The sequence below is a fragment of the Mastigoproctus giganteus genome, chromosome 2 (genome assembly GCF_048544385.1).
Source record: "Mastigoproctus giganteus isolate SK-2022 chromosome 2, ASM4854438v1, whole genome shotgun sequence".
Classification (NCBI taxonomy): Eukaryota; Metazoa; Arthropoda; class Arachnida; order Uropygi; family Thelyphonidae; genus Mastigoproctus; species Mastigoproctus giganteus.
The window spans coordinates 164,314,891-164,330,942 of record NC_143576.1 but is presented as its reverse complement, the minus strand read 5'-3'; the positions used below and the strand labels follow the sequence as shown (position 1 = coordinate 164,330,942).

The 16,052-nt window shown below is 38.5% G+C and overlaps 1 protein-coding gene across 3 annotated transcripts in view; it reads right to left on the bottom strand.

The window, feature by feature from the left end:
• Positions 1–337: 337 nt before the first annotated feature.
• Positions 338–16,052, bottom strand: part of mof (males absent on the first) — a 220,151-nt gene continuing 204,436 nt past the window's right edge. Inside the window, exon 9 of one of the 3 annotated variants that reach the window (XM_090368765.1) lies at positions 338–726. In XM_090368765.1, the coding sequence (XP_090224891.1) occupies positions 510–726 (217 nt within the window). In that variant the 3' untranslated portion in view covers positions 338–509. The remainder of the gene's footprint in view (positions 727–16,052) is intronic. The other 2 variants (XM_090368764.1, XM_090368766.1) reach the window with 2 other exon arrangements.

Below are 16,052 nucleotides of genomic sequence, written 5' to 3'. Positions count from 1 at the left end.
TGTATTAATTTTGTACATGCATTATGAGAAATGTATACAAAATATATAATTTTCAGCCAAACCACAGACAGCATTTCATCATAAATGGTTCAAGGGACCTGGATGGGCAAATGTATTTAGATATGTTCAAATTTTAATGATCTTTTAATATTTCTTTTATGTGTGGATACACAAAAGAAATATTAAAAGTGATCATAAAGATATTTAACTGATCAACAACAAGGTGTGTATATGTGGGTGGGGGGGGAGAGAGAGAGAGAGAGAATGACAAAAATAATATAATGGTATTTTTGGTGAACACCAGTACTTTTTTTTCCCCCATCAGTTTTTTACTCTTTGATAATAGCAATACAAAATACATTTTACATATCTCATCTTTAAAGAACAAGAATATCCAAAAACATTTGGATGATCACAAGTTCTTCACCTGAAAGAAGTGTACTTTGTGACAGAATACAACTATTCATTTCTTGATATATCTGTAAGTCCTAAATGCACAAATTATCATTTTATTTCTTCCCCACTTTTAACTGTTTTTTAGGAGGATTCCACCTGAGACAGGATGTATCAACTGTAAGCCGTGGTTTTTTGTATTGGGAACTACGTAGGTGCTCTTCCACCAGTTTAGGTGTTACACATATGACATGTTGGCCTTTCCAATACTTAACCATATTGAGACTCTGGAGTGTAGTAATAATGTCATTTTGTGTAATACTGGTCATTTGACTGTAAACAAACAGAAAAAGTTGTTAGGAAACAAGCCGCATTTTTTATTATATTTATATTTATTTTATTTATATTTACATATCAAAGAACTCTGAGAAGTAAATCAGTCATCACCAAACATTTTACACATGTGGGACACAATGAATAATTAAACGTGTAGCTAGTGCTGCATCTTGAAATGGAAATGTTAACATACTTTGTTATTATGTAAATTACCAAATTAATAACATTTAATGAGAAATATGCTGCTTTAATGTATTAATCTGTATAATTAAACACCTTAGATAACACACAAATTTTGAAAGATTTGTGTAGTTTTTAATATTAAAGCAGAATTCAAAACAAGAAGCTTTCCATTTTAATCAATATAAAGGTAAAATCTGAAAAAATTAAAGAGCAATGCTCTTTACTTTTTCACACAGAATTTTTTTTATTACAATATGACAATGGAAATATAATGACATATAGGGAAAATGTTTTATTCTTACATAAAAAAAAAAAGACTCCAACAACAAAGGCCACACATAATTGGACCTCTGCTATTACCAGTAGAATGTAACACAGGAATATTTTGGACTACCCCATCACTTCAGCCATCAACCAAAACTGAAAGGCAATTTTCAAAGTATGGGCATACCCCCCCCAATAGACTTGGATGAATATAGATGATCAATGAGATGGACGAATATAAAGCTGGCCAGTCTAATAGAGCAGAAAACAATGGCATGGGAAATTAATAGAGAGATGAAAAGTACTGAAGCTCATAAAAGCTACAATTCGATTTGTAACAGTTTTACAGCAAAATGTCAAGGCAGTAAACGATGAGTATGATAAAGCACTAACAGAGCAAAGAATGGAGGGCAGGAAGTTTTTCATTTAAGCAGTAGCGGATTATTGTACAGGCGTATGAGGCATATGCCTCATACGCCTGTACAATAATAAGCCCGGCTTTTGCTTTCGTAAAGGTGACTACAGTGGTCTCAGACAATTTTTAAATTCTGTACAGTGGGATCAACTGATGATGTTACCAATGTTGAATTCTAAATGGGAAGTCTTCAGGGACTTAATTATGGAGGGCACTAGGCTTTTCATTCCAACTAAGAAATACTGTTCAAAGGTTTAGACCCAAATTGTTGTTGTTGTTCTTTTGGTTTTTAGGAGCATTAGCATCTAAGGTCATATTGCTCCGAGATATGCGGTGGTCATTAACTGACCTTTCTGCATCTTCCGTATTTGGTGGTGATGGGCTCGAACCCCGGTCTAATCAAGAAGCATGTGATACGCACTACTGCTCCTTCCCACCTGGCTAGCTACGGAGGCGCCCTTAGACCAAAATAGATCAGATGAATTAATGAGGCTTGTGGCAGAGAAGAAGAATGCATGGGAGCAAAGTGGAGGAGAAATTGGAATTAAACGTAAGGAAGGCACCTGGGGTGGACGGGATCTATCCAGTTATATTAAAGGAGGCAGCAAAGGAAGTAAGCAAACCCTTAGCCATACTTATGAGAGCTTCCTTGGGGAGGTCCCCATGGACTGGAGGTGCAAACTTATCACCAATTCACAAAGGGGGTTCAAAAGGTGACACAAGTAACTACAGACCTGTTAGTTTAACTTGTGTATCTGGGAAAAATAATGGAATCACTGGTTAAAGAAGCATTGCAGGATCATCTAGACAAGACTGCAGTAATAGTTAAGACACAGCATGGGTTTGTTAAAGGGAGGTCTTGTCAGACAATCTCATTGGATACTATGATGTGGTCACAAAGGAACTGAATGCCAAAAATAATTTTGATATCATATACAGTAAACCCTCATTAATCCGAACCCCGGTAATCCATACGTCGCTTAATCCAGACAGCTCTAAAAAAAATTATAAGTGTAAAAATCAAATGACGATCGGCACAATGGTCATAGGTATTGTGTTCAAGGTCATTGGTCCGTGGTCACTCCGGCTGCAAAAAACAACCTGGTTTCCGGCTGTGGTTCAGACAGTTGTTTGTCGTTCGCTCCGCAGTTACATGCTTCTATTTTTGTTGATTGTGCTGTGCAGTTAAACATTGTCTTTAAGTAAGCCTAGTGTAGGACAGAAGTGTAAGCATAAAACGCTTTCTTTTCACGATAAACTATCGGTTATAGAAAAACTTGAAAAAGGAGCTTCAGTGTCCAGCATCTGTCTTGAGTACAGCATCGCAAAACAAACCGTGTCGGACATTAAAAAGAAAAAAAGTGAAATTCGTAATTTTGTTCTCAAGTTTAACGTGGAGAAAGAAAAAAGGTAAAGTTAAATGAATGCAGATGCCTACTGATAAAGCACTAGATGATGCTGTGTACAAATGGTTTTCCCAACTTCGTTCGTCTGGTTTGGCTGTGCGAGGAATTGAAATTCAAGCGGCAGTGGAAAGAGTGGCTAAACAGTTAGGAATTGAACAATTTAAAGCTAGCTCAGCTAGCTCTAAAAATCAATTTTAGATTTAGAAGACGACATAACATTTCAAACTAGAAAATGTGTGGGGAAATTCTTAGTGCTGATTTTTAAGCTGTTGAGCCTTTCAAGAAACTTGAATGATTTTATTCAAAAGGAGGGTTATCAATTGAACCAGGTGTACCACTTTGATGAGACAAGACTGTTTTGAAGAGCTCTGCCTGAAAACACGCAAGAGTCAAAGACTGAGAAAACCATGCCTGGAAGAAAAATAAGCAAGGAATGTGTTTCAGCATTGCTGTGTGCAAATGCCGATGGAAGCCATATGTTGAAAACTGTCATCGTTGGGAAAAGCAAAAAACCACATGCCCTAAAAAACATTGTAGTAATGGACGATCTACCAGTACACTACTACAATTCCTGCAATGCATGGTTTACCACGGAAATAACAATGGATTGGTTCCATGAGAAAGCTGTGCCAGAAATCAGAAGACATCAAATCGAAGATTTGAAAATCCCAGAAGACGAAGTAAAGGCCTTGGTTTTGCTAGATAACACACCAACCCACCCTAATATTGACAAACTCATCAATCGAGATAAGGAGATTAAATACGTGTTCCTACCACCAAACATGACATCTGTTTTCCAGCCTAGGGACCAAGGGGGTGATCTACACAGCAAAGTGGCTCTACAGAAAGAAGTTTTTGAGTGAAGTCCTAGAAGTCGAGGAACCACTAGTTGGTGAAGAAGACAGAAGAGGACAACAACGCATGATTCTATTGTCAGGGAAACGGGGAACATGCTTTGTAAAAAAGATAGGTGGAACAGGACCAGGGTATGTCTGCCAGGGGCAAAGGTTGATGATGTTGTAGAGCGAATATCATCTTTTAAGGGCACAAAAGGTGATATAGTTGTACACGTTGGCACTAATAATATTAAGAGTAGGAGACCGGCAGAATTACTTAACAAGTACAGGTCACTGCTGAACAAAAGCCGAGAATTAGGGTTGAATTTGAAAGTGTCTGCAATTCTGCCCAGACACGATAGGAGGGAGTATATGATGAGAGCCTTGTCGATCAATTCGGCCCTGGAAAGATTGTGCAAGGCTCAAGGGGTAGAATTTTTTTCAGCCTGGTCTGCACTTGTTAACAGGAGAGACTGCTTCTACAGGGATGGGATACACTTAAATAGAAAGGGTGCAAGAATGTTTGCTGATGCTATCGAGGCAGTGTTAGATGGGTCGGAAAACTGCTAGATTAGGGGGATACAAGGACTAATAGATTGACAGTAGCCACTGGCAGAGGTGAAAGAGATTCTTGCACTGCTTCTATTAGAATGAGCAGAAGCCTGAAAAACAAGATGCATGGTATTTCAGAGACTCCTGGGAGCCATTGCAGTACAAGTAAACACATGGGTTGTGTTAGGGTAGCTAAGAATAGAAACAGGTGCAGGTATACTTGTGTGTACACCAATGCTAGGAGTTTATTAAATAAATTTGATGAATTTGAGGTATTGCTCAAAACATCAAAGGCAGATATTGTTGGGATATCAGAGACGTGGTGTCACACAGATATAAGGGATGCAGAACTGCAATTTGGGGAGTACAACGTCTACAGAAAGGATAGACAGGATAGGAAGGGGGGGAGGGGTTATGCTATTAGTTAAGAAACACATAAAAACCAAGGAAGTTAAGCCAGTAGACATCGCTGGACAGGGCAGTGTTGAGTCAGTTTGGTGTGACATAAGCATTGGGAGATCAAAATTGAGAGTAGGAGTGTGCTATAGGCCTAATGACTCTGATGAGTATAATAAGGAACTGTACAGGGAAATAGAGTGGGCCAGTAAATCAGAGAGTCTTATAATGGGAGATTTTAATTTCCCAGATATTGACTGGAATTTGGGGGCTGGTTACTCATGCACTAGCAGGGCTTTTATGGATTTATTGGATGATTGTTTTCTACATCAGCATGTTCGGGAGGCAACTAGAGGGAGTAATACTCTTGATTTGATTATCAGCAGTGATTCTTCATGCATTAAGAATCTGCAGATAAATGAACCACTAGGTGGCAGTGATCACAGTGTGCTGAAGTGGGATTTACTCAAAGAGGTAACTACCAATAGGGGTAAAGGGAAGGGTTATTGCTTCCGTAAAGGCGACTACGATGGACTGAGACAGTATTTAAATTCTATACAGTGGGACCAACTGATGATGTTACCAACAGCAAATTCAAAATGGGAAGCATTCAAAGAACTTATCTTGGAAGCTACTAGGCTTTACATACCAACTAAGAAATATTGTTCAAGGTTTAGGCCTAAATGGATGTCAGATGAACTAATGAGGCATATGGCAGAGAAGAAAAATGCATGGGATACTTACAAATTAACACATGACACAGAAGCCTATGATAGATACAAGTTGATATGCAACCAAGTTACAAAGGAGGTTAGGCAGGCGAAGGTAGATTACGAGAAATCCTTGGCAAGGGATGGAAAGAAAAACAGCAAAGAGTTCTTTACTTATGTAAACTCTAGAAGGAAGGGGATGAATCAGATTGGTCCACTTGATATTGATGGGTCAATTGTTGATGATCCTGCTCAGGTAGCTAACAAACTAAATGAATATTTTGCATCGACATTCACACATGAGGAGTTATTCAGCAAGGGGAATGCCAGAGGTGTATTCAACTCTAGCAGTAAGCTACAAAATCTTGAAATAACTGGGAGTAAAGTGGAGGAGAAACTGTTGAAGATAAACACAAGAAAGGCACCCGGGGTGGATGGGATCTATCCAGTTACATTAAAGGAGGCAGCAAAGGAAGTAAGCAAACACTTAGCCATAATTATGAGAGCTTCCTTGGACTCAGGGGAGGTACCCATAGACTGGAAATGTGCAAATGTGACCCCAATTCACAAAGGAGGATCAAAGGCTGACACAAGTAATTATAGACCTGTGAGCTTAACTTCTGTTCCAGGAAAATTAATGGAGGCACTGGTTAAAGAAGCACTGCAGGATCATTTAGACAAGACTTTAGTTATAGCTCAGACACAGCATGGTTTTGTTAAGGGGAAGTCTTGCCTGACCAACTTGATTGGATACTATGATGCAGTCACAAAAGAACTGGATGCAGGGAATAACTTTGATATTATATAGTGTGACATTGGAGGCAAATTGCTGCTATGGATAAAGGGGTGGTTGAGGGGGAGAAGACAGAGAGTGGTAATCAATGGACACTGCTCATCGTGGACTAATGTTATTAGTGGAGTCCCTCAGGGCTCAGTGTTGGGTCCATTATTGTTTTCTGTATTTATAAATGATATTGATGATGGTATATCAAGCTTAATGTCCAAGTTTGCAGACGATACAAAGGTTGGCAGGGTTGTCAAGGACACTACTGACACTATGCTGCTGCAACAGGATCTGGAAAGGTTGAGCAGATGGGCTGAGAGGTGGCAAATGAAGTTTAACATTGACAAATGTAAAGTACTACACATGGGAAACAGCAAACCCAGAGCAACGTATCAACTCTGTGGTACTACACTGACAGTGGTAGAGAATGAAAGGGACTTGGGGGTGGTTGTGCAGGCAGATATGAAGTTCTCTGGGCAGTGCAGATGGGCTCTGCAAGAGTAGCTCATGGTGTATTGTCAATGATATATAGGAATTTTTCTAACAGGGATAAAGAGGTGATTATTCCTTTGTATAAGGCAATGGTCAGACCACACCTAGAGTACTGTATACAGGTCTGGCGGCCTCATTTCAAGAAGGATGTAGAGCTGCTGGAAAGAGTACAGAGAAGGGCAACAAGATTAGTGAATGGAACAAAGGGGTGCTCTTACGAAGAAAGGCTTAAGTTTTGCAAATTACAGTGTCTGGAGACTAGGCACCAGCGAGGTGATCTGATAGAGGTGTATAAAGCCTTGAATGGTTTAAGCATGCTCAATGCTGATGGGATTCTTTCTCTAGCTCAGAAAAATCACCTGAGAGGGCATAAATTCAAATTGAGGAAAGACAGATGTAGGATAGACGTGCGGCAATTTGCCTTTAGCCAGCGGGTGGTTGGTTGGTGGAACAGACTTCCATCCCTTGTGGTGGAGGTTGATAGCCTAAATAAGTTTAAGGCTCAGCTGGACAGGTATTTTGAACGAACAGAGGGGTGAAGTGGAGTGGGTTTTTTTTTTTTTTTTTGGCTGATGCTGCATAAGCTTGCTTTCTTGCATCAAATGCCTCTATTAATGCTAATGCTAACGGACATTGAAAAATTTAAAGTCATACAACGTAAGATCTATGATTTACAACTTTGCTGATGCTGCAAAAGAATTCAATTCAAAAACTTTGTGGTGAATTCATGGAAAAAAAACTTTTCTTAGATAAAGAGGCTAATCCAGAAACAGATGGTTGTGAGACAGAAGACTTTCACGAGACTCTACAATGAGGAGGGGAAAAAGCTGTGTCCTTAGAGGAGATAGAATCATGGATAGATGAAGATGATCCTGGCTACCACATCATGACCGAAGAGGAGATCGCAGATAGTGTAATGAGAGGAGCAGAAAGTTCAGACGAGGAAGATGAAGTGAGCAAAAATTCTCAGCAAAAAATTAAGGTAAAAGAAGTGAAAGACCACTTGAACTTCGTAATTCAGTATGTTGAACAATCAACAAATGAAAACGTATCTGCCTATTATGAACACTTAAGATGCCTACATGAATTGGTAGTAAAGGAAATAAACTGCAAACAATAACAAAAAAAGATAAGTAATTTTTTTAAACCAGTAAATGTAGCAAGTGATGTAAGTGAAGATAAACCAGTGCAATCTTGTTCTAAGTGATTAGGGACATTATGTATTTTCAATGTAAATACAGTATGTACATATATACATATATTTACTACATATTTTTGACTATGAACATACATATTTTTAATGTAAAATAAACATGTTTTTACTGTTATCCACGTGTATTATGTTGTTTAAATAAGCTTTAACCACATTACAAAGCGTATTTCATATAATCCAGACTTTCATTAAAACGGACACCTTTCAGCAGCTTTTAGTCTGGTTTAATGAGGGTTTACTTTAATTTTATTTCAGGAAAGCTTTTGACACTGTTGTGCAGGGAAGACTACTGTACAAATTGGAGCAGAATGGTATTAAGGGTAAGTTGCTACAATGGATAAAAGGATGGTTGAGTGGGAGAAGACAGAAGGTGGTAATCAATGGGTGCTGCTCTTGGTGGACAAATGTTGTTAGTGGAGTTCCCCAGTGTTCTGTGTTGGGCTCATTGTTATTTTGTATATTTATCAATGATATTGATGAAGGTATATCAGATTTAATGTCCAAGTTTGCAGATGATACAAAGATTGGCAGAGTTGTTAACGACAGTAAAGACAGTATGCTACTCAAACTGGATCTAGATAAGTTGGGAAAATGGGCTGAGAAGTGGCAACTGAAGTTTAACATTGACAAATGCTAAGTACTACATATGGGTAGCGATAACCGAAGAGAAACATACCAACTCTATGGTACTACACTCAGGGAAGTGGAAAGTGAAAAAGACCTGGGGGTAATTGTGCAGTCAAATATGAAGTTCGCTGCAGACAGGCTGCCAGGGCAGGTCATGGAGTCTTGTCAATGATATATAGGAATTTTGCTAGGAGGGACAGGGAGGTGATTATCCCGTTATACAAGGCAATGGTCAGGCCACACCTAGAGTACTGTGTACAGGTCTTGAGGTCTCATTTTAGGAAGGATGTAGATTTGCTAGAACGAGTACAAAGAAGGGCAACAAGAGGGGTTGGTGAGGGGAACAAAGGGGTGCTCTTACAAATAAAGGCTTAAGTTCTGCAAATTGCAGTGCCTGGAGAGTAGGCACCTGCAAAGTGATCTGATTGCGATGTATAAGGCCTTGAATGGGATGAGCAAGCTGAATACTGATGGGATTCTTCCTCTTGTTCAGACTAAGAACCTGAGGGGGGGGCACAGTTTCAAATTGAGGAAAGATAGTTGTAGATAGATGTGTAGAAATTTGCCTTTAGCCAGCGGGTAGTTGATTGGTGGAACAGGCTTCCATTTTTTGTTGTGGAAACTAATAGCCTAAATAAATTTAAGGCTGAGCTGGACAGGTATTTGGAACAAATGGAGGGATGAAATTGGAGTTTTTTTTGTTGATTTTTTGTGGCTGATGCTGCATAAGCTTGCTTTCTTGCATCCTATGCCTTTATTAATGCTAATGAACTAAGCGAATGTATATCCAGCAAATATAGGAATGATATTGATGTATGCTATTTTTAAGATGAAGCCCATCGTTATTTAAAGTATATATCAAAGAAGAAAATATTAATTTACCATTCAAGATGTACAAAGCATTAATTGATGGCCTGAAGTCGACTTTTCCGAATGTTGAGACAATTTTAAAAATATTTCTGACATTGACCATTTGCAACTCAAGTAGAGAATGATCTTTTTCCATTCTCAAGCATACCAAAAATTATTTAAGTAACAGCCTTAGACAGAGCCATTTAAATAATTTATCAAGTAATGTTTATTGAAAACGACATTGCCCAACAATTGGATTATGAAAATGTTATTGATAAATTTGCTGCTTCAAAAACCAGAAAAGTACCATTGTAAAGATAATTACTTTTTATATATATTTTGCTTTATTAATCAATCTATCAGTTATTCAATACTTATAGTTAAATACTTATGTTTACTTATAATTTTTGTTCTATTTTTCTTATTATAGAAATAAAAAGTTTAAATAAAAATTCGTGCCTTGCATTTATTTATCTAAATTTCAATATTTTAAAATTTTAGGTGGGGACCCCAAACATTGTTTGCACCTAGGGCCCCTAAAATGCGTAATCTGCCACTGTTTAAAAAATACAAAAAAAAAAAAAAAAAAAAGAAAGTGAATCAAACTGGACCTTTGTGCAATGAGTGCAGTTACCTAAGGTGTGGGATTTTTTTGATTTTTGATTTGGTAGTTGTTGGCGCATCGGCTTCTGTGGCCATATTGTACCTCCCAAGGTTTTTGCAGTACTTTGATCCAAGCCCGAGGCGGGAATCGAACCCGCGACCTTTGGGTTGCCGGGCAGGTACTTTACCCACTCGGCTAGCCTGGTCGGCTAAGGTGTGGGAAACTGAGTTTCCCACACCTTAGGTAACTGAGTTTCCCACACCTTAGGTAACTGAGTCTTAGGTAACTGAGCTGACACTATTGATGAACTGAATAGGTAGTTTGCATTGATCATCATTGAAGAAAGATGCTTTGTGGAAAGAAGAGGCTGATACATAAAATTTCTGTTTAATACAAATACTTTCACGCCTAAAGTTAAATAAGGAACCCAGAGTTGATGGCACATAACAGTAATTTTGATTGTGGCAGCCAGAGAGAGAGAGTGCACTAACATTAATTAGGAGGGTATCACTGTACTAGGGAGAACGTCCTTTGGATTGGAGAAGTATCAAAACATATCACCATTACAGAAAGGCAGTTCTATGAGAAAAGTAGGTAAATAGTATTACTATTAGCCTGTTCCCCCTCTAATATGGCTAATAGTAATGCTATTTACCTACTTTTGGATCCATCTAAATATTGGATGGATCCAAAAGTAGAAAGATATTGGATCCATCAGTCTAAAACACAGATGGATCCAATATCTTTCTACTTTAGAAGATTTAGGAGAAGTCTGATTGGCCTGCCTCCCTAAAATCCTCCCATGCACACCTTCTCGATGGTAAGCTCTGTTATGTCACTTAGGTGGCAATGAACGTGTAGAGTGGTTCTTTTCAAGAAGGCTGGTCAGCGTGAAGAGGAAAAGACCAAACCCTCCAGCACATGACAACACGATAAAACAAATGGCCCTCAGTCCCCAGCGGCTTTCACTCCCTCTCTTAGGGCAGCGAGAGGATCAGAGTGGAAGCAGAGGGTGCTAAGAATCTCTGGGTACGACCAGGCTGCCATGCACGGAAACTGAACTTGGCATGTTACAACGTAAGATCGCTTATCGGTGAAGACAGAATATTAGAGCTGGAAAAGGAATTAGAAAATGTGAATTGGAATATCATCGGTCTGGCTGAAACAAGAAGAAATGAATCACTTATAGGTTTATCAAGATAAAATCTGCTGTACACAATGGAAACAGTGAAAGGAGCGAAGATGGAGTTGGCTTTCTGGTCCATAAAGATATAAAAAACAACATTTTGGAATTCAAAAGTACATCACCAAGGGTGTCAAGGCTACTACTCAGGATTTCTAAAAGATACAAACTAAAGGTTATAATGATTTATGCACCAACTCCCAGCCATGATGATGAAGAGGTTGAAGAAATGTACACCGAAATTGAGAGTCTTATAGATGAGCAGAAAACCCACAACACTATCATTATGGGGGACTTCAATGCTAAGGTTGGAAAAAGACAAAATAGTGCAGAAAAGGGAACTATAGGAAATTTTGGAATTGGTGAAAGAAATAAAAGATGTGAAAGACTTGTGGAATTTGCAGAATCTCAAAGATTGTCAGTAATGAAGACTTTTTTCAAGAAAAGGGTGAACAGAAAGTGGCCATGGAAGAACCCAAATGGATTAACAACTAATGAAATCGACTTCATCCTCACTAACAGAAGATATATTGTGAATGATGTTACCGTCCTGAACAAGGTAAATGTTGGAAGTGATCCCAGAATGGTAAGATGCACACTTGATATAGATGTAAGAAAAGAAAGGAAAAAAACTGACTCATGTAAATAATACGAAGGTCTTTGAGATAACAGAAGAGGAGAAAAAGCAGTACGTACTGGAACTTAACAAGTTTGAGCTTCTGCAGACTGCTCAGGACCAAGATATCGACGAGGAATATTACAACTTTCTGAAAGTGATAAAGCCCAAGAAACCTATAGGTAAAATATATCCAAAGAAGAAAAAATTAGTCAAGAAACACTTGTCATGATGAACCGAAGATGACAAATGAAGAGCAAGATAAACACTGACAAGGACAAAACTGAGTATACTGAGTTATGCAAAGCCATTAGAAAGAGACTCAGAGAGGACATATGAAGATTTAACACAAGAAAAGTAGAACAAGCATTAAGGGAAAGCAAAGGACTTAAATCAGCAACTTAAATGAGCAGTAAAACCGAAAGAAAAATGATATTGAAACTGAAGAATAGCTATGGTGTATTTATAAATAGCAGAGGAGGCATAATTCAAATAGCAGAAGACTACTGTAGAGAATTATACAAGGAGCGAGGGAATTATGCAAGCAGTGGGGAAGATGGATCGCAAATTAGTAACACATATGACATACTCGGAGACCTCCGTAGCCGAGTAGTCAGGAGTGGGGGTGCAGTAGCACACGCTCTTTGAGTAGACAGGGGTTCAAGTCCCTGACTGCTAAATATGGTCGATCTGCCAACCCGCACGGACCAACGTGACAGATTATGGTCCATTTCCCTCAGCATGAATTGTTGAGGAGCCTTCCATCCTGCAGTGGTTTGATAATGGCTGCAGTGTATTTATTTTATTTTTTTATGACATACCCGATATCCTTCGTGATGAGGTAAAATATGTTTTGAAGAAAATGAAGAATCAGAAAGCCCGGGAAAAAAATGAAGTTACTGTAGAGTTGTTAAAATTGGGAGGAAGAGACATGATACAAAAACTAGCAAGACCCTTCACAAAATGCATTAGAAAATATGTGCCACTTAAAGGGTGGAATAATGCAATCATAGTTTTGCTGCATAAGAAAGGAGATAAATCAGAAATTGGAAATTACAGACCAATTAGCTTGTTATCTCACATCTACAAGTTGTTCACAAGTGTCATTACTAACAGATTAGAAAAAATACTTGATGAGAATCAACTGAAAGAGCAAGCTTGCTTTAGGTCAGGATTCTCAACTATGGATCACCTTCATGTAATATCACAGCCAACTGAATCAACTGAAAGAGGAAGCTTGCTTTAGGTCAGGATTCTCAACTATGGATCACCTTCATGTAATATCACTGCCAATGGAGAAAGCAAATGAATATAAAACACCGTTATGCCTGGCATTTGTGAATTATGAAAAGGCATTTGACTCAATACAGCATAAGGCAATGTTTCGGGCATTAGAAAGACAAGACATATATATCCCATATATTATGATTTTGAAGAAAATATATGAGAACGCTACCTCCTTTATTAGACTAGACAAAGACAGTAGCAAATTTAAAATTGAGAAAGCAGTTTGACAAGGAGACACAATATCTCTGAAGCTGTTTATTGCTGCCCTTGAGGAAGCTTTCAGAAGATTAGACTGATTGCAGAAAGGAGTCAATGTGAATGGAGAGTACCTAAAACATTTACGATTTTCAGATGACATTGTGGTCATAAGCAATGATCCCAAAGAATTAGAGGAAAATGTTAATCAGTTATGTAGAGTTAGAAAGGATTTTGGACTAAAGATGAACATGGCTAAAACAAAAGTAATGATGAACAAGTATGCCACAGAAAGGGATATAATCATTGAAGGAGCAGTAATTGAAAAGGTGGAGTCATATACTTATCTGGGACAAGTAATTAGCTGTAATAATGATAAATGGCTGGAAGTCAAGAGCAGAATAAATTTTGGATGGATAGCATTCAGGAAATATAGTCACATATTGAGGAACAATATCCACAATTTTGTCTGAAACGTAAAATAATGAAGCAATGTATATACTCCCCACCATGACTTATGGAAGTGAAACTTGGGCACCCACCAAAAGAATGGAAGAGAAGCTGAGAACTACCCAGAGAAGAATGGAACGAATTATATTGGGAATCAGACTGTTAGATAAGAAGAGAAACACATGAATTAGGCAGCAAACCTACAGTAAGAATGTAAATGACATTCTTATCAAAACTAAAGAACTAAAATGGTCTTGGGCAGGACATATAGCTCAAAGACATGATGACAGATGGACTAAGAAAATAACAGAATGGTACCCAAGAGAAGCTAGAAGAAAACCTGGAAGACAACAACTGAGATTGCCAGATGAAATTCATGAGTTTGTGGGTAGTAAATGGATGGCCATTGCACAAAACAGAAGGAACTGAAAGGCCTTCATCCTGTCCTGCAGTGAATTTAAAATGGCTGAAAGCCACAGGCTTTTGTGACAATTGCAAAAAAAAAAAAAAAAAGAAAAGAAAAAAAGTTAAGAAAATACAAATTATGTGCTTCCCTCCTAATATAGGTAACTATCCAGTTTGCTTTGAATTTCTTCAAATTGTCACGGAGGTAACTTGTTCCACTAATCAACAACTTGCAAGCTAAAATAAAACTTTCTACAATCTAGAAAGACTACTAGAATATAATCTAGTCTAAACCTCTTCCCCTATAATGTGAATTTATGGCCCCTAGCTCTGGAATAAGTATTAGCAAATGATGCAAGAAAGCAAGCTTATAAAGCATCAGAAAAAAAACAACAAAAAAAACTCCCGTAAACCTTTACCCCCATTTGAGCTACTTGGCGAAGAAAGTGAGAAATTATACAGGTATGATTGCCAGGATCAGTCGAGCAGACTGGGGACTCAAAAGAAAGACCCTGGCAATCATATACCGTGCAATGTTCCTACCTGTTATCACCTATGGAGCCGGTGTGTGGTTCATCCGCTTGGCCATAGTAAGAAATAGGAATAAATTAGAATCGATACAAAGGACAATACTACTCACTATTACCAGAGCATGTCGCACAGTAAGCACACCTGCACTACAGTTGCTGGCTGGAACTCTCCCACTTTACCTGGAAGTAGCCAAAAGAGGCTTATATTATATATTTAAAAAGGGCATACCCACAGAATTTCTGGGGATAGCCCTTGATACAACCAACACCTTCAATGATGAAAGAAAAAGAATAGCCACAAAGTTCCATGAGCTGTAGCAAACAAAGTGGGAGCAGGAAACCAGAGGTCTGGTTACCAAACGGTTTCTGCCACGGGTGTCAATGGTTAGCCCAAAGCCACCTAAGTGGCATGACCCTGGACTTTTTACAGCATTTATATTGACAGGTCATGGCTCCCTAAAGACAAAACTAACCTCCTTAGGCCTGACTGATGACCCAAACTGCACCTGCTGGGCACACATTCGATATGAATGTATAATGTATGACATCCCCAGAACAGAGCTAATAGCTCAGATCGGTCCACTTCCCAGGGGAGAAGAACATCTGCTCATCATAGAAGAGCAAAATTAAAAAGCTTTTACATCTTTCACACAGAAAGTATTCGAAATGCGCAGAGCAATTCAAAGAATGGCAATTCAGTCCCCCAGCAATTAAACAATAATCAATAGTAAAATTGCCCAAGTTTCCCACAACGCCAGACGATGACTTAAAAACTGTTAGGATAGCAGTATTCTGCACAATGACAGAAACCTGACATGACAAAACTCCCCCAGGACTACCCTGCCATGTGTAGGAACCTGGGGACCACACCAAATATGTAACCATGTAGGGGAGGGAGATGTACAGGCAGCCAGGGAAGCAGATTAACTGAAAAATATCAGTAAGCTAGTAGCAAGGGGGATGCAATGTAGAATGAAAGAAGAATGAATGAATGAGAATGAAAGATAGAATGAATAGGCTGGGCACTGAGTAAACTAGGAATTATGGTAAAAGGGAATAAATGGCAGTTCTGGTGAAAGAAAGAGTGACCTAGTATGAGGAAAAGAGAGAGTGAATGGGAATGAGTGGAAGAGCAAATGTAATTGGCCGAAAGAATACAAAGTTAAAAATAACCTACATTACTTTATATACTGTACTAGCAAACATTTACTAACCACATAAACACTATCACTGCATTCTCCCCTGGCCTGCAAAAAAAAAAAAAAAAAACTTGCGGCTAGGCCTGCACCGCAACTGAAGAATAACAGTAAGTTGGGGTGCCCA